This window comes from Bufo bufo, chromosome 4 (genome assembly GCF_905171765.1).
Source record: "Bufo bufo chromosome 4, aBufBuf1.1, whole genome shotgun sequence".
NCBI lineage: Eukaryota > Metazoa > Chordata > Amphibia > Anura > Bufonidae > Bufo > Bufo bufo.
Window position 1 is genome coordinate 497,167,535 of NC_053392.1, and position 18,495 is coordinate 497,186,029.

The 18,495-nt window shown below is 43.6% G+C and overlaps 1 protein-coding gene across 7 annotated transcripts in view; it reads right to left on the minus strand.

The window, feature by feature from the left end:
- Nucleotides 1–18,495, minus strand: part of MAP4K3 (mitogen-activated protein kinase kinase kinase kinase 3) — a 292,615-nt gene that overhangs the window by 142,162 nt on the left and 131,958 nt on the right. For all 7 annotated transcript variants that reach the window (XM_040429607.1, XM_040429605.1, XM_040429606.1 and 4 more), the window contains exons 3-4: nt 9,603–9,693; nt 312–376 (exon numbers count right to left, since the gene is read on the minus strand). In XM_040429607.1, coding sequence (XP_040285541.1) covers nt 312–376; nt 9,603–9,693 — 156 coding nt within the window. The remainder of the gene's footprint in view (nt 1–311; nt 377–9,602; nt 9,694–18,495) is intronic.

The window sequence follows — 18,495 nt, forward strand, 5'->3', positions numbered from 1 at the left end:
TAAGTGGCTTCACTGCTTCACTCAGAGCAGAGGGGAGGAGCTGTGAAGCAGCTCAATGCAGACCCGCCTCCTGGACACTTGCAGGAGCAGAACCTGGAAGAATAAAACTTCATATTCACACTATTCCTGTTGATAAAAGCTCCACAAAAGATATATTTGTACTGCCCTACCTGACCCCTAAGTAGTGCAGTCAGCAGTTTAACAGGGTCAAAACTGCCTACAGACTCCATTTAACTCTGAATGAATGCAGTGACATTTCCATGAGGTAAGCAATAATAAGCAAGCTCAATAATATGTTAACACTTTCTTACCATGGTAGATATCTTGTAGGGACCCTCCACCACAAAACTCCATGCATATCCAAAGCTTATCTCGCCTAAAATAAAAAATAAAAACACGTGAAGTGCTGTATAACAATAAAAATGACAGTATTTCAGCCAATAAATATGCAAGATCACGAGGAAACGTAAACTGCTGCTTAGGGTGCTACCAATGTAGTGATAGCAAATGTTGCCCTGTTGTTGTCAGCTAGAATAAATGCAAAAAGCACGCCTGTATTTCGCACAATCGCAACTGTTCTGCAGTCCGCAAATTGCAGATTCGCAAAAAAACGGATACTGGCCGTGTGTGTTCCGCATTTCCTTTGTAAGAAATGTCTATTCTTGTCTGCAAAACGGACATGTTCTTTTGGGGAGCAGAACGGACAGAAGGATGCGGACAGCACATGTTGTAGATATAGTGATATAACATTGATGAGCTATCCTCTGGCCGTTCCGCTGTTTGAAGGGGTTGTTGCACTCGTGCGAGCACTCCGTCCTCTTCACTGTTTACCTCCTCTCTCCTGTAATCACCACTGCTTGTCCCAATCGCTTGAACCGGACAAGCAGTGGTAGTTACACTGCACCGCTGTTAACATTAAGGGCTATTCCCGCCAGAAGCATTTATCAACTATGAACTGGATCAGTGAAAAATGCCAGACTGGAGGGAGTCCGACTGTTGTGACCCGATGACCACCAGAATGTGGGACCTACAAGACTGTGAATAGGAGGAGTCTGAGGAATCGGTCTATGACACTGATGAAAATGACTACTCCTCTCTATTTCTAGCACCATTCTTTAGACTGCTGGTCCAGTACTTCTCCCGTTGTTTGTTTACAGACTGCTGGGGTGACATACAGGTATATGACCGCTGCAGCCAATCAAGGTCCTCAGCCTCAACCTCTTTAAAGGTCTTCTGTAACCAGTTTCATAGAATTAGAACAGGTTGACAGAACTGATGTGTCTTGGTCCTATCCCGATATGTGGTCGCATTTCGGTGAAAAAAGTTTTAATGTATGCAAATGAGCCTCTGGGAGGCATGGGGCGTTGCCGCTTCTCCTAGAGGCTCCGTTCTTCCTGCTGCTATCGCAGGCAGCAGCAGTGAGTGCAGATGGAAGGTGAAGTGTATTCGAATGGAGAAGGGATCACATGGAGGAAATTTTCCTGGTCACATGACCCTCCATCCTCAGCCATTTCCACTCTGTGCGGACAGCACAAAAGATTTGGCCAATAAGGGGGCACAGCTTATGAAATATAGAATACGATGCAGAACGTTAACAAAGGCTATATTAGTAAGAGCCATATCGACATCTTAGGGGTCTTTCACATCAGTGCTATTTATTTCTGTTATTCTGCTCGATTATAGGAGCAGAACAACAAAAATAACGGAAGTTCCAGATTTGGCAAATAACTGACAGGAACAGTGTCTAACAGATCCCACTGACTAGAATGTCATCCGTTTGCGAGAATATTTTTTTTCCATTTCATCCTCCACGACGGCATACCATGAGAGATGACCCTCCTCCAAGGGACAGGAAGTTTAAAAGTAGGTCCTCCTCCATCGCACCTTCAGTATCTTCCTGTCCCTCCAGGTGGAGAGAGGCCATCTCCCATGGCATTTGCTATGGGACCACTCAGGGGGCAGTGCTGGGTGGAGGTGAAGAAAAGAAGAAAATCTGCCCACCTGCATGGAGGCCGACATGTGGGCAGAGCAAAAAGATTTGAAAAAAGCGCGCCAGACTGGAAGGAAGCCCAGCTGATCCGAGGTCTGTAGGTAGAAGGCGGATATATTCTGGCATCATTTCAGCTCCCTGATCTGGTAGCTGAATCCATGGAGACCCCTGTGGGCCCTTCTGCTGCGAGTCTTTTAAGGGGATATGCACTATGCATTATGTACATGGAAAAAATTGTTTTTCAGCATATCTACCCTTTTTTTCTCTATCCAGGTGTGCGTGTAGAGTGATAGAGATAGTGCTCATAAATCTAAGACAACTGCTAAAATAAGGAAATGTGCAGTATGCTCTTCTAAATTGTCAGAATCTTCCTTGACCTGCCGGCAGTCACGTGATCTACCACCCGGAAGTAGCTCACGGTATTCACCGCAGGCCGGGAGAAACAACGCCGCCCTAGCACGCCAAACCACAGGGGGAGAAAGAGACGCCGAGGAGACGACAAACCGACCAGGTGAACAACTTCCTTTACACACTTTAAGGCTCCTTGCAAAACAAAGTGGATCACAGGGGACATACCTAGGTTAAACACCTAGAGAACGGTACCCACCCCACTCCCCATAGCTGGCATTTGGTTGGTATATATAAACTATATCTGCAAGACTATATTATATTTTATTTTATTGGACTTTCCGCCATTTTTGACCATTTTTAGCATCATATTTTTTATCATTTTTATTTTTCCACCAACCTTATTCTTTTACTTTTTACTATTTTGAGAAATCCTGTGAATTGGATGTTCTAAATTAAATATTTTTTTTATACGATATACTGTCTCACTGTATCCAAACACCATATTGACTTATAGTAACACCACCTCGCAGCTTCAGGTGATAGAGTGCCTGTTCCACTTCATATACTTACCTGATACAATCTTTCTCAAGCAGATTATGTTCTAGGTGTACTAGTAGCATCACTTATTATTGTTCCTTCCCTTAAGAATGAACTTAGGGAAGTCATTAAACAAGAAATGCGGTCTGCCCTGGAAGGTTTTTTAGTTTCTGAACCCTCTTGTTTGGTAAAAAAGAGAGATTCCAAAATAGTGATTTCTGACTCCTCATCCTCAGACTCCGATTCGGAGGTAGAGTCGGTTGACTTGGACGATTCACCCTGATCAGACTCTGAGCTTAAACGCTATTTGTTTTCTTCTGAGGACACCAGAGAGCTTATTAAAGCAGTCAGAACCATTATGAATCTTTCAGACGAAAGATACATAGATCTATACATGACAAGATGTTTTTTCTGTTCACAAAAACCTGCATGCTTTGATAAAACGTGAATGGAAAGTCCTGGATAGGAAACTTTTTGTTCCGAAAACTATTAGACGTAGACTCCCCTTTAGTGATGAGGACGAGACGTTACTAACCCAATGCCCTAAAGTGGACCTTTCCCTTACAAAGTTTATTAAAAAGCTCTAATGCACTTCCCTTTGAGGTATGAGTTCACTGAAGGATCCCATGGATAAAAAGGTGGACGCATGCCTTAAAAGTTCCTGGGATGCGGCATTGTTTAAACCAAATCTGGCTGCTACTTCGGTAGCCAGATCGTTAAAAAAATGGTTGTGCCAACTAGAAACCCTTTTGAAGGATAATACCCTTCCTTTGATTCTCATAAAGACTCTTTTCCGTTACTCATTAAAGCTGTTGATTTTATATCGGATGCCACTGCTGAGTCCGTCACAGATCTACAGCACTAACAGTTTCAGCTAGGAAACCTCTCTGGCTGAAATCTTGGGCAGGAGATTTGTCATCTAAAATGAAATTATGTAACATCCCATTCCATGGTGAGATGCTGTTTGGTCAGGATCTTGAAAAAATCCTGGAAAAAGCCTCAGATACTAAAAAATGTTTTCCCTTGGGAGGAATTTTCCTTTTCGGAAATATAGAAGGGGAAGTTCCTTCCAATCCAAGAAAACGGACAAAAATAAAAAGCAGAAGTCCGGAAAAAGTAGAGGGTTTCTGTTCAACACCAAAACCACTGAGTCTTCTAAGCAATGACGCCAAATATGCAGTGGGGGGGGGGGGGGGGGGGGGGGGGAGGATAAAAGCTTTTTTCAGCGAATGGGAAAAAAATAACATCGAATTCCTGGGTTTTAGACATAGTAAAAGCAGGTCACGGGATTTCCTTCAGCCGCCCCCCTCCACTAAATGTATTTCAGATTACTCCAGTTAAAAAATCCTCTCTTCTTCAAAACGAGTTAAAAAAAAGGCATAAGGGAGTTTTTAGATCTACGCGCAATCGCTCCGGTCCCTCAAGACCAAAGTGAAACTGGTTTCCATTCCACAGTTTTTCTCATAAAAAAACCCAATGGAAAATACCACCTCATAATAAATCTAAAAAAGTTAAACAAATTCATCAAGTACATTGAATCTTCTAAAAAAATCTCCATGATTGCCAATTTCAAGTCCTCCCCTTCGGAATAACGTCAACACCCCGTGTGTTCACAAAAGTAAAGGTTGTCGCCCATTTAAGAAGGCAGAATATTACCATCGTTCCGTATTTGGACGATTTGCTAATAATCAGAAACTCTGCAGCACTATTGGAACAAAACCTGTTTCTGTCCTGTCAACTAATTTGCCAGCTGGGGTGGCTAATAAACTGGGAAAAATCAAATCCAGTTCCCTCTCAGCACAAAGTTTCTGGGGGTGTTGCTGGATTCCACCAAACAGAAAACTTTTTTGCCCCCACCCCAAAAAAAGTAGAATCCTTAATTTCCAATGTATCGAGTTTCCAGAAACTCCTGTTCTCCCCAGTCAGAGAGGCCATGTCTTTACTGGCGTCACTGACAGCGTGCATCTCTGCCGTTAGGTGGGCTCAGTTCCACACCCGCATTTTCCAGGATTGGTTGCTGAAAAGCTGGGACAGGGATCAGAACTCCCGGGAGGCAAATATTGCCATTCCGGGTTGTGTAAAGGATTCCCTGCATTGGTGGCTGAATCCTGTCTACCTAAGGAAAGGAGTTCCTTGGATCTCCAAAGACCTAGTAGTTGTAACTACGGATGCGAGTCTGGGAGGCACTAAAAATCTGGTCGGATCTACTGTCGGGCAAAGACGTTCAGATCAGATCAGACAACACCTCGGTTGTTGCTTATCTAAATCGACAGGGGGGTACAAGAAGCAGGGTTCTAAGTCAGATATCGTAAAATATTTTTTCCTGGGTAGAAACACTTCTGGGGTCCTTGTCAGTGGTTCATCTAAAGAGGCATTTGAACTCAAAATTTTCTCAGCAGGATTCAGCTGCTGTCAGGAGAATGGAGCTTACACCAGGAAGTGTTCCATCAGATCTGCGTTGAATGGTGATTTCCTCAGATAGATCTGTTCGCGAACCATCTAGATGCTAAACCGCCAAGATTCTTTTCCCTAGACAAAAGAGACTGGAATGTAGGAGTGGATGCCCTCTCGCAGACATGGAACTTCTCACTAGGCGTTTCCTCCCCTTCTGCTAATCCCAAGGGAGTTGAAGAATATTTGCGAGGAAAAGGCCCAGATGATCTTGTTTGCTCCCCTGTGGCGAAAAAAGACCTGGTTTTTGTTACTAAAAATCATGTCAGAGAGCAGCCCATGGGTTCTCCCTTGAAGAAAACGATCTTCTGAACCAGTGTCCAGTTTTCTATTCGTATGTGAAAAGCTTACACCTTGTGTCTTGGAAAGGAGATCACTTTGAAAATTACAAAAATTTAAAGTTTGGAACAATTTTGTTCCTGGTGTTTAGAATACCCGTCTTTTTCCATCCAGATAGTTTTGGGGTTCCTTCAGGCTGGGTTTAGCAAAGGCCTTCTTCCCAACACTTTGAGAGTCTATATCGCAGCCTTAAGCTCCATGTTTGATGTCAAAATAGCTGATCATCCGTGGATAATCAGGTTTCTCAGAGGAGCAGACAGACCTCGTCCCACACTAAGACCTATAGTGCCCCCCTGGGGCCTAAATCTAGTTTTGTCAGGCCTCACAGAATCCCCATTTGAACCTCTGTCTAAGGCCTTTATTCATTTGGTTACATTCAAGGCTGTTTTTCGGGTAGCCATCACCTCAGCCATCACCTCACCGTAGAGTCAGTGAAATACGGGCTTTAAAAATGACCGAGCCATTTTGCAAAGTTTTCCCTTATAAAATAGTATTCCGCTAAGATATCTCCTTTCTTCCAAAAGTGGTGTCCAAATTCCATAGACAGGAGGAGATCTTCATTCCCTTTTTTTGTGAGAATTCTAGATCCTCTGGGGAATGTAGATTTCACTCGATGCGAGATGGGCAGTACTTCAGTATTAGAATCTACAGGTCGATTTAGAAAGTCTGATTTCCTTTTTATCCAGTTCCAGGGTGGCAATAAAGGGAAAAAAGCTACTAAAGAGTCTATTTCCAGATCTGAGGCATACAAAACTTTGGGGAAAGATCAACCGGGTTTCCTCAAATCTCACTCTACCAGATCAGTGGCAGCTTCATGGGCCAAAAAAGCTGATGCTTCGGATGAACAAATTTGTAGAGCAGCCTTATCGTCGTCTCCGCAGGGTAGATGTTAGTTCTGGGCAGAATTTAACCTTTGACCGAAAAGTGCTGCAGGCTATTGTTCCTCCCTAGTTTACTTTATGGCCCCTTGCAGACGAGCGTGTCCGGATTAGGTCCCGATGCGTTGCGTCTGCGATCAGGGAAAATCGTGCGAGTAGCCACGCAATTGCAGTCACTTTTGACTGCGATTGCGTTCCGATGTTCAGTTTTTATCACGCAGGTGCAATGAGTTTTGCACGCGTGTGATAAAAAACTGTGGTACCCAGACCTGAACCGGGACTTCTTCACTGAAGTTCGGGTTTGGGTTAGGTGTTCTACATATTTTATTATTGTCCCTTATAACATGGTTATAAGGGAAAATAATAGTATTCTTAATACAGAATGCTTACTAAAATGTGGCTTTAGGGGTTAATAAATAAAAATTAACTCACCTCATCATGTTGTTCGCGCAGCCGGCATCATCCTCTTTCTTCTTCTTTCAGGACCTGCCAAAGGACCTTTGACGATCTTCTATCTTCATTCAGCAGGACCTGCGCTGACGTCACCGTGCTCACCACGTGGTGAGCGCGATTACGTCATCAAAAGGTCCTTTGGCAGGTCCTGAAAGAAGATGATTATGATGCCGGCTGCGCGAACAACAGGATGAGGGGAGTTAATTTTTTCTTATTTTTTTAACCCCTAAAGCCACATTTTAGTAAGCATTCTGTATTAAGAATACTATTATTTTCCCATTTAACCATGTTATAAGAAAAATACAGTAAATTGACTTATCAATTTACTTACATCATCTCCTAGCAACCATGCGTGAAAATCGCACTTGCTTGCGGATGCTTGCGATTTTCACGCAGCCCCATTGATTTCTATGGAGACTGCCTTGCGTGAAAACCGCAGAATATAGAACATGCTGCGATCTTCACGCAAAGCACAAGTGATGCGTGAAAATCAATGGGTCCAGATTCAGTGCGGGTGCAATGCGTTTATTCTCGCCCCTGTGAAAGGGGCCTATCTGTTACGTCTCATGGTATGAAAAATCCAACCACGGTCACCTGACCAAAAACTCCTTTTAGGTGTCCTATCTACTTAAAACTTTAACCTCTGTTATTTAAGCCGCATCGCGGCGAAACATGTCGGGTGGGCTAGTGACAATCTCCAATTTTTAGACAGGTTGCAGTATAGGGCAAGATCCACAACCAGTAGGGTCCAGTAGGGTCGCAATTTTTGTCCAGCTCAATACATATTGTGTAAATGTTTGGAGGCTAACTGCCTGATCTCCAAGCGTGTGAGACGTGTGAATGAATGATGAATGTCTGGGATATATATATAGGGATATAGGAATACATCGTATACATTTATAATAGAAACTCCTATACTTAGGACCTATAGGGACAATTCACCATTGAAAACAAACCTGGCAACCTGCGGTGATACATGGCCACAGAGTATCCATGAGGTTAACCACCTCCTAAATAGAATGCAGAGCGAGCGACAGTGGCCCAAAAAGGACAAAGTAACTGACTTAGCCCGAAACTGCAACCTGATATTTTTTAATTACCTTGCAGTATTGGTTTCTCTGAGTATTTTCGTTTTAAAAGTAAATAATAAAGGTTAAAGTTTTAACATATAGATAGGACCCCCTAAAAGGAGTTTTTGGTCAGGTGACCGTGGTTGGATTTTTGTTACAATCTCCTGAGGGTCCTATAGGGACAAAAATCTGGTTCTTTGTCTCATGGTATGCCTTAGTGGAAGATGAAATATATATAGGTATGATATTATACATGCTTGTTCACCTATGAACGAGAATAGGTATTTATAAGTTTGGTTGTGGGGTGAATGATAAGGTTCTCTAGGCTTCGGTCCAGAAAGACACTGAAGGTGAGATGGAGGAGGGCATACTTTTAGGGTCCATTCACACATCCGTGTGTGTTTTGCGGATCAACGGATCCGCAAAACACTGACACCGGCAATGTGCGTTCCGTATTTTGCGGACTGCACATCGCCGGCACTAATAGAATATGCCTATTCTTGTCCGCAATTGCGGACAAGAATAGGGCATGTTCTATTTTCTTCTGGAACGGAAAGGCGAACCCGGAAATAAATGGGTCCGCAATTCCGTTCCACAAAATGCGGAACGGAATTGCGGATGTGTGAATGGAGCCTAAAACTTCCTGTCCCTACCTGTTTGGAGGAGGGTCATCTCTCATGGTATGCCATCATGGAGGATTCATGAAAAGGAAATTACTGGTAAGTGTAATCCAGTTGATTGGCAGGGGTGCCGATCTGATACGGAGGACCTATCCTGGACAATGATATCCCCTTTAAGAAGACTTAGGATCCACAAATACAATATGACCTGCTAAGGCTAGGTTCACATCTGTGCTATGGTATTCCAGTAGTCTGTTCTGAGAGAGGAGCAGACTACTGGAACTACTGTATCTGGCATAGCCGGACACCGCTGGTGCCGCCAGATCCCTATGCTCTCTATAATGGGGTCCATCGAGTTTTTGGAAGAAAGCCGGCATTCTTGCCAAACACCCGACGGATCCCATTATAGTGAATAGGGATTAGGCGGGCCCTGGCTATGCTGGATATGGTAACTCTGCCCTTATGCTGGAAGAAAGCACCAGAAGGCTAAAACGCAGACGTGCCCATTCAAACTCAATAGCTGTTGGCCGACAGCTATCTCTCCTGCGCCTTTTTACTGGAGCGAGGGAAGAAAGCCCCCACCAAACACCTATGGCAGGTTATTGTATATGGATGCCTTTGTATAGAATAGAGTAAGTGACTATGCCATTCTATGCAGAAGAAAGGGTTATACCGATGTACACCTTACCAAGGCCAAAACGGCATTCTTTCTGTATTCTTTGGGGGAACAGGAGTCTAAGGAAACATTTGACATACACGCCGGCAGCTTTCTTGACGCATGTGACAAATGTACAGAGCAAACACAGTGTAAATGCACCATTAATTCAATAAGTGAACCATTTAGGGAATCTATAGACTATACGGAAAACATATTCCTTACAGATAAATTTCAAGAATGGATCAAATACTGCACCTCAGGTAGCTGCCAAAGTAAGCCACAATGTTCGTATGCTTGCAGTCCTTCATCATGATGATCTCCTGCTGCACCACCGCAAAGTCTTCTCCTGGAAAAGGCAAACACATATATGAATATACATTATTTTTCATTTTAAAAAAAATCACATTTTTTTTTACTGCAAATTAAAACCACTTTCTTCTAATATGTTTTTTCTTCTAAAATGCTTTGGCAATTACCTATTGTGAATGGTGGATCCGGTGTCATCTGTGTGTGTGTGTATATCTATATATATTTGTCATTCTAGTCCTGTCTGTGATAATGAGATGACTGCTGAAAAGTGATCTGTACAGACCAAGAAGGGGCACCTGTTATTAGGTTTTGGAGGCCAGAGTGGAAACTGCAGGATTTTAGATTTTAATTTTTTTAAATATAGATAGTGACATTCTTTAAAAAATATCTGCACACGAAGGCTCAAAACATTAAATGAAGTCTGTGGAATAAATATAATTTTTTTTTTTGTTCCAAATCCTAAGGGCAAAGATAAAGGATGTACTTTCTATATTAACCGAAAGGTTATCTGTTCTAAGAATTATGACTCAAGGTGCAGACAGTCTGATTATGATGTGTCATCCATTATAAGAAGTGTGTTCATAAAAAATAAAAAAAGATGCAAAGATAATTTAGCACTTGGTACAATGCGAAGGAAAAACGTACAATTTCTCTGATAAGCTATTAAACAATGAGCTTCCGGATGTCTGCAGAGTGAACGAACATGGCGAATCTTCTCAGTATTAGAAAGAGGGTCGTGAACCAGCATCACCAAGTCAACTCTGAAATAGCTAGGCCTTGCGAGACACGATTCCTTCTGCTGAACAATGAAAAACTGACTCTGACTAGTTTAAAATGTGTAGTGGAAGCTTGGGGTCCAACCAAATAATTTAGACTGGTCAATAACATGAGATACAGGTCTTCTCTCTCTTGACCTCCCAACCATATACACTTCTGCTAGGCTTGGCTGAGCGCGGGCAGAAAGCAGCTGAAAGACTCCGCTGGGCGATGCTCATCTCCCCAGAGAACAAAAAGGATTGGGTAGTTCAAATTAACCCCTGACATCTGCCGTCGGGGCGAGTCTGGAGGCCCCCATACATATTACTTGTTATCCTTACCATGGCTCAATACAATTTAATATTCAGCCTACTTAATGGTGCTCTGCTGTGCACAGGCTGTGGAGTACTTTGCAGTATCAGACTACATACAGGATTACTTAGTCGGGAACCATGGAGACACATTGCTCTGAAAAGGAGCTGTATACACATGGCAGGATATCATCAGGCTTAGGCCTCATGCAGACGACCGTTTTTCGGGTCCGCATCCGAGCCGCAGTTTTTGCGGCTTGGGTGCGGGCCCATTCACTTCAATGGGGCCCTGTCTGCATCCGTTGCACCGTTCCGTGGCCCCACAAAAAAATATAGCATGTCCTATTCTTGTCCGTTTTGCAGACAAGAATAGGCATGTCTACAATGGGCCGCCCGTTCCGTTCCGCAAAAACCGGCACGGCTACAGGCACACAACAGTTAATTTTTTTGCGGTCCACAAACCGGAAGCAATTTGCGGAACGGAACGGGTGGCCCATTATAGACTTGCCTATTCTTGTCTGCCAAAAAACAGCACGGTCGTGTGCATGTAGCCTAAGGCTACATGCACACGACCGTTCCGTTTTCTGCGGTCCACAAACAGCGGATCCGCAAAAGACAGAAGCCTCCCGTGTGCCATCCGCAATTTGCGGAACGGGCGGCCCATTGTAAAAATGCCTATTATTGTCCGGAAAATGGACAAGAATAGGACATGCTATATTTTTTTTGCGGGGCCACAGAACGGAGCAAAGGATGCGGACAGCACACGGAGTGCTGTCCGCATATTTTGCGGCCCCATTGAAGTGAATGGGTCCGCACTCGAGCCGCAAAAGCTGTGGCTCAGATGCGGACCCGAAAAACGGTTGTGTGCATGAGGCCTAATACACTGAAAAACAGGGCAGCCACTGGAATAACAAATTGATGACTTGGTGCTATAAACCTGATACAAACTGCAGAAAGGTGTACTGGTAAATCAGCCTGCCATCTGAAGAAGGCCAACAGATAACGGAGGAACGGAGTATGTTCTGACTCGCTGCAGATCCACAAAAATCCCTCAGCAAATACGCTAGTAATTTCTGTTCTTCTGCTTCACTAGCGGAGGAGAACAACTAGAAGAACCGGAGTGCCAGATTCAACACATAACTGAACCAAATGGAACCAAACAGGCCCATTTCATTATAAGATCTCTTTTAGATGAGCGGAGAAAACAAGCTCCGTTAGGGAGCGTGATTTCCCGTTATGGACACTGATGGTTTATAATGATTTATAATGCTGTGTGTCTCAGCATTATGCCAGTACAATTCTGTAGACACAAGGTGCAGGAGAGAGACACAGCATTATAAATCCCGGCCCAATGTTATCCGCACTGGACACGCTCGTCTTAAAGAAGCCCAAGGGATTGGTTCAGGTTCTGTTCGGGTTGCTGCATGCAGGACTTTTTTGCCTGCTCTACTTGAAATATCTGCAATAAAGCATCCGACGCAGATGGAAACACAATCTTATCAAATATCTTAGAAAAATGCTCACAATAACACTCCACAATCTATTACGAGAAGTGCCTACAAATTCCAGACAGGTCTTCGATCTTAAAGGGTGTTCGACTTTTTACAAATGTTATCTAAGGTATGTAACTAAACACTGAGAGCACAAACCTTAATTAACTACAAACTAGCCAGAGTTATTTACCTCTTAATATTGGAACGCAGCAGTTAGTCACACTTGGGTATGAACTCCATCTACTGTAAAGAATTCTTAAAGGACCTTGTTACGACGTTTCGCTACCACATAACATATTACACATAAAGCTACACGAGTCAGTCATTAGCCAGAATCTGCAAATGCACAGATATAAAATGTATTAAGGTGCAGGAAAAGTCAGGATACTGTTGAATAAAAAGGGTTCCCCACCTTTTGACCAAATTTTGGATCTGCCCCCCCCCCCCTCTCTGCTGGACCTGTGGAGGGAAGCTTACTTAACTGCTCTTTGCCGCTCAATTCTAACTATTGTTGTTCACAGAGTTCTGGTCACTGTTTTTTAAATTTCCAGCATGGATGAGGGTCACATGTGCCGCTGCAGCCATGGACTGGCAACAGCGGTTGACTTTTCCCCCAATTGGCACTTCACTCAGTGGAGATGATTTAAGTATGCTTCCCTCCATAGGTCCAGGAGGGAGAGGCAACCTAAAATTTGTTGAAAAAGCAGAGAACCCCTTTAATGGATTAGGTTCTGAGGAATAATGAAGATGTAGGGGGCAAAAGGAAAGGAGTCAGATTAGGGAATGTGATAGGCCTGCCGAAAGAGATGTGTTGTTAGGACAAGCTTACATTGTAAGCCTTACAATTATGGACGTTTGAGAATCGGATTGTACCTGGCACCACATTCCAGAGAACTGGTGCAGCACAGAAGAGAAGTGAGCAGGAGGTTTGGATCGTGGAGGAGGTTAGTCTTAGATCCTTGACAGAACATTCAGCATGGGAAGGGGTGGTAGAACCTTTGATCAAACACCTCATAAGATCTGAAACACATACTTCTAGAAGGTGCCCCAGAACAACAGCTGAGGCAGCCCCCCAGAGTGAGGCCATATGGACCCCACCCCCTGACGATTATCAGCCCCAAATTCCGTATTTTGAGGGCAGCTCCGAAATACAGATAAGAGACTGTGCGGGCTTCACTAAACTAGATTTTTTCAAAATCTTCTCTGAAAATTTGGTAAATTTAATGGTGGCCCAAACCAATTTATACGCCCAACAATTTATTGATCAGAACCCTACATTGCCATACACTAGACCCCTAGGTTGGACCCCAGTAAGTGCAGCAGAAATGATGAAGCTTTGGGAACTCATGTTACATATGGGCGTTGTAAAGAAGCCAAACGTTAGACAATATTGGAGTTCGGACATTTTCTACCAGACTCCAATTTACAGTAAGACCATGACTCAGAAGCTATTTGAGTGAATTTGGAAATTCCTACACTACAAAGTGTCCAAAGTGTGCATTATGCACAGACTTTAAATGGATTAAAATTTAAAGTCTGCTAAAAAATTCTCGTGGGACACCTAAAGGGTTAAAAAAAGTTGGTAAAATCAGTTTTGAATAGCTTGAGGGGTGTAGTTTCTAAAATGGGGTGATTTATGGGTGGTTTCTAATATGTAAGCCCCACAAAGTGACTGGTCCTGAACTGAACTGGTCCTTAAAAAATTGGGTTTTGGAAATTTTCTTAAACATTTTAAGATTTGCTTCTAAACTTCGAAGGCCCCTTTCACACGGGCGAGTATTCCGCGCGGATGCGATGCGCGAGTTGAACGCATTGCACCCGCACTGAATCCCGACCCATTCATTTCTATGGGGCTGTTCACATGAGCGGTGATTTTCACGCATCACTTGTGCGTTGCGTGAAAATCGCAGCATGCTCTATATTCTGCATTTTTCACGCAACGCAGGCCCCATAGAAGTGAATGGGGTTGCGTGAAAATCGCAAGCAAGTGCGGATGCGGTGCGATTTTCACGCACGGTTGCTAGGAGACCATCGGGATGGAGACCCGATCATTATTATTTCCCCTTATAACATGGTTAGAAGGGAAAATAATAGCATTCTGAATACAGAATGCATAGTAAAATAGCGCTGGAGGGGTTAAAAAAATAAAAAAATTATTTAACTCGCCTTAATCCACTTGATAGCGCAGCCCGGCATCTCCTTCTGTCTCCTTCTTTGCTGATTCTAGGAACAGGACCTGTGGTGACGTCACTGATCCACATGATCCATCACATGATCTTTTACCATGGAGTGACGTCACCACAGGTCCTGTTCCTACAATCAGCAAAGGAGACAGAAGGAGATGACGGGCTGCGCGAGCAAGTGGATTAAGGTGAGTTAAATTATATAATTTTTTTTTAACCCCTCCAGCGCTATTTTACTATGCATTCGTTATTCAGAATGCTATTATTTTCCCTTATAGCCATGTTATAAGGAAAAATAATACAATCTACAGAACACCGATCCCAAGCCCGAACTTCTGTGAAGAAGTTCGGGTTTGGGTACCAAACATGCGTGATTTTTCTCACGCGAGTGCAAAACGCATTACAATGGTTTGTAATCGCGCGTGTTCCCGCAACGCACTCGCACATTTTCCCGCAACGCCCGTGTGAAACCAGCCTAAGCCTTCTAACGTCCCAAAAAAAATTAAATGTCATTTTAAAAATGACCCAAACACGAAGTAGACATATGGGGAATGTAAAGTAATAACTATTTTTGGAGGTATTATTATCTTGCAAATTTGGTATTTTTATATGAATAAAAATGAAATATTTTGACTTAAATTTACTACTGTCATGAAGTACAATATGTGATGAGAAAACAATCAGAATGGCCTGGATAAGTAAAAGGGTTTTAAAGTTTTCACCACATAAAGTGACACGTTAGATTTGCTAAAAATTGCCCTGTCATTTAATTTCATATATTTTTTGACTCCTAATAAATGCTCCAAATTCTAAGACTGCATGCCTTGTGTCTAAAACGTAAGCAGGTTGGTTGGATTTTCAAAGTATGCAGATAAAGTTTCCAGCATCAACGTTACGGCACAAGACGGGCACATGGGGTAGCAGCAGGATTATTCCAGTCACTGAGCTTTGGTTGGCGCACCTTAAGATGGCAGACATATTCCTGAAAAGAACCCCAGCATATGCTAAAGAATATGTTTCCGTGTTCTTCACTCCTGCTCAGGCGTGACTTCACAGCTCTTTTTTTGCATTGAACTGACAAGCACATGCTTTTATTTTACTGTATTGTCACAACACATTGTGGACATGTTTTAAAGGAGGGATATGCTGTACGTGTCTACTAAGCCCCTACGCTTGTAGTTCAGTAATACATTCTTCTGTAGGCACTATGGTGTGCCAGCCTGGACGGTGCATCTCACAGACTAAAATTACCTAAGAATTGTAGCAAAGGATAACATAATCTTACTAGTGCTATATCGCACTATTAGGGTCCATTCACACGTCCGCAGTGTATTGCGGATCCGCAATACACCCGGCCAGCACCCCCATAGAACTGCCAATTCTTGTCCGCAATAGGAAATGTTCTATTTTTTTCCGGAGCCGCGGACCAGTTTGTGCTGTCCGCATCCATTCCTGCCCCATAGAGAATAAATGGGTCCGCACCCGTTCCGGATAATTGCGGACCGGGTGCGGACACATTCTACGGATGTCTGAATGGAGCCTTAGATCAACAAATCAATGGGGTTTTTCTTACAATAGGTCATCAATTTCTGTCTGATGGTGGTCCGATTTCTGGCAGCCCCGCCGATCAGCTCTTTCAAGGCTCCAAGATGGTCAGGCGACTGCTGCAGCTTCTTCTTTGGGCCTGTGATGTTTCCTTCATCGGTCACATGGCCTTTCTGCAGTTCAGTCCCATTCAAGTGAAGGAGACTGAGTGGTATAACCCTTTAAACAGCTGACTGGAGGGGGTGAGGGGATTATTAGACCCCACCAATTTGATATTGACTATCCTAAGAAGTGGTCATTAATATTTAAAAGGGCTTCTCCGGGAATAATGACTTCTCTAAGGCCTGCCTTCATAAAAAGATTCACCAGCTGCGCTGGTCCTCCACATGTCCATGTTCGGGTCCTTGGATTGTTCAAATCTGGTGCTGCATCGGCTTGGTCACATGCGCCACTGTAAGCAATAACTGGCTTCATCGGTGATGTGTCGCTTGTGGCCACGTCACCACAGAAGCCAGTTACTCGCCGCAGTGGAGCATGTGACCATGAAGCGCCAGATGTCAACACTGCAGAGACTGGAACATGGACATGCAGGAGCCAGCTAAGAAGACCAAAGTAGAGGGGAGCACGTAAGTATGAATCTATTCTTTATGAAGGCAGGCTGCAGGCACTAAAATCATTATTCCCTGAGAACCAGTTTTAAGCCCTGGAAACCCCTTTTAAAATCATAGAGGGCTAGATTTACAAAAGCCTAACATTAGACCTTTCAAATATGAGCACTATCTATAAAAACTAAGAGCAGGATCATAACATATTCTCTATGGAAAGATGCTAAGGGATATGTTCAGTCACCTGTGCACATACCGTATTTTTCGCCCCATAAGACGCAAAAGTAGGGGAAAATGTCCCTGCGTCTTATGGGGTGAATACTAATGAGCGCTTCCATTATTGAAGCACTCATTAGTCCCGGAGGACTGGTCCTTGGCTGTCAGCTGTGCAGTGGCTGCGCACGGCGTGAGGGCGCTCTGTGACCTCACGCTGTGTGCGCGAGTTCACGCCAGAGGCAGGATGAAGAGGATCACGCTGGAGGAGAGGAGCAGCGGCGTGTGGGAGCAGGAGAGGTAAGTGTTTTTTTGTTTTGTTTTGTGTTCTGTGACTGATGAGAGACATGGGGGCTGGAACATAGCAATGGAGGCCGATATGGGGGCTGAAAAATAGCAATGGGGGCTGAAATATGGCTATGGGAGCTGATATGGGGGCTGAAATATGGCTATGGGGGTTGATGAGAGGCATATGGGGGCTGATGAGAGGCATGGGGCTGATATGTGGGCTCATGAGGGGCATGGTGCTCTTATCTGAGGTCTAATTGTGGGTCATTCACATTAGGGTCTGATTGAGGGTCTGATCTGAGGTCTTATTAACATTGGGGGTCTAAATGGGGCTGTCATCTGAGGTCTGATTAACAAAGGGGGTCTGACCTGAGGTCTAATGAAAAATATTTTTTTCTTATTGTCCTCCTCTAGGTTCGTCTTATGGGCCGGTGCGTCTTAGAGGGCGAAAAATACGGTACTTTTGCTTGGCAAAGTCGTGGTGGAGACTAATGTGTCTGCGGCAAGTTGCACCACAGACCCCAGATTTTGATACATTTGAGAGAGGATTTCTGATATTTAAATATAAAAGCTGTATATAGCAGAATTTGATTTATCTCATCTCGACTACTCCGTTTATATATTAGACAGATTAATAACTAAAATATTTTTACAGGAGCAAATATCGAATACAATTCTGACTCTTTATCCATTTCCAATGCTCCATGTGACAAAAATACTAAGTGTAAAGAACAATCCCATGAGTGAGTGATCTCACTTGTGTACATCCGGTCATTCCTGGCTTTTTGTGATCCAACACATGTGCACGGCACAGCATATGAGCACCACTCCCTCTGGACCTTCATGTAGTCCAATAAAATGCCACTCAACAAAGCATGCAACACAGGAACTGAAATGGCAAGCAGGAACATGGGCGGACTGGCCATAGACCCTTCAGGGAAATTTCCTGATAAGCCAATGCCCAGGTGGGCATGGGTGTGTGTATGTGGTTAAATACAGTTAGAGATTCTACACTTTATTTTTAATTACGGATGATCTATCCTCTATCCCGGGTGTAGGACTCCTGCCGATCAGATGCTGATGACTTAACCAAAGGATACATCCTGTGGCTAGGGCGGCAGTATTTTATGCTGCACTGTGATATTTGGTTCTGCTAGGGCGGTATTTTGTGCTGCACTATGCTATTGCAGGCCCCCCTACCTGTGTTGGCCCATCTTCTGCCAATTTGAACCCGCCTACAACATAGGGCCACTATTACATTTTTTTCCAAGGCCACTTTAAGATCCCAGTCCGCCCCAGTGCAGGAACATAATGTTGTCACAACATTGATGGCATATAGGTGTGAGGGGTTGTCACACATTTATTATTTTCTACACAAAAGTTTTGATGGATGCAGATGGTTTATATCTGGTAATACTGTAGATTTTATTCTTTTTTCTACATTA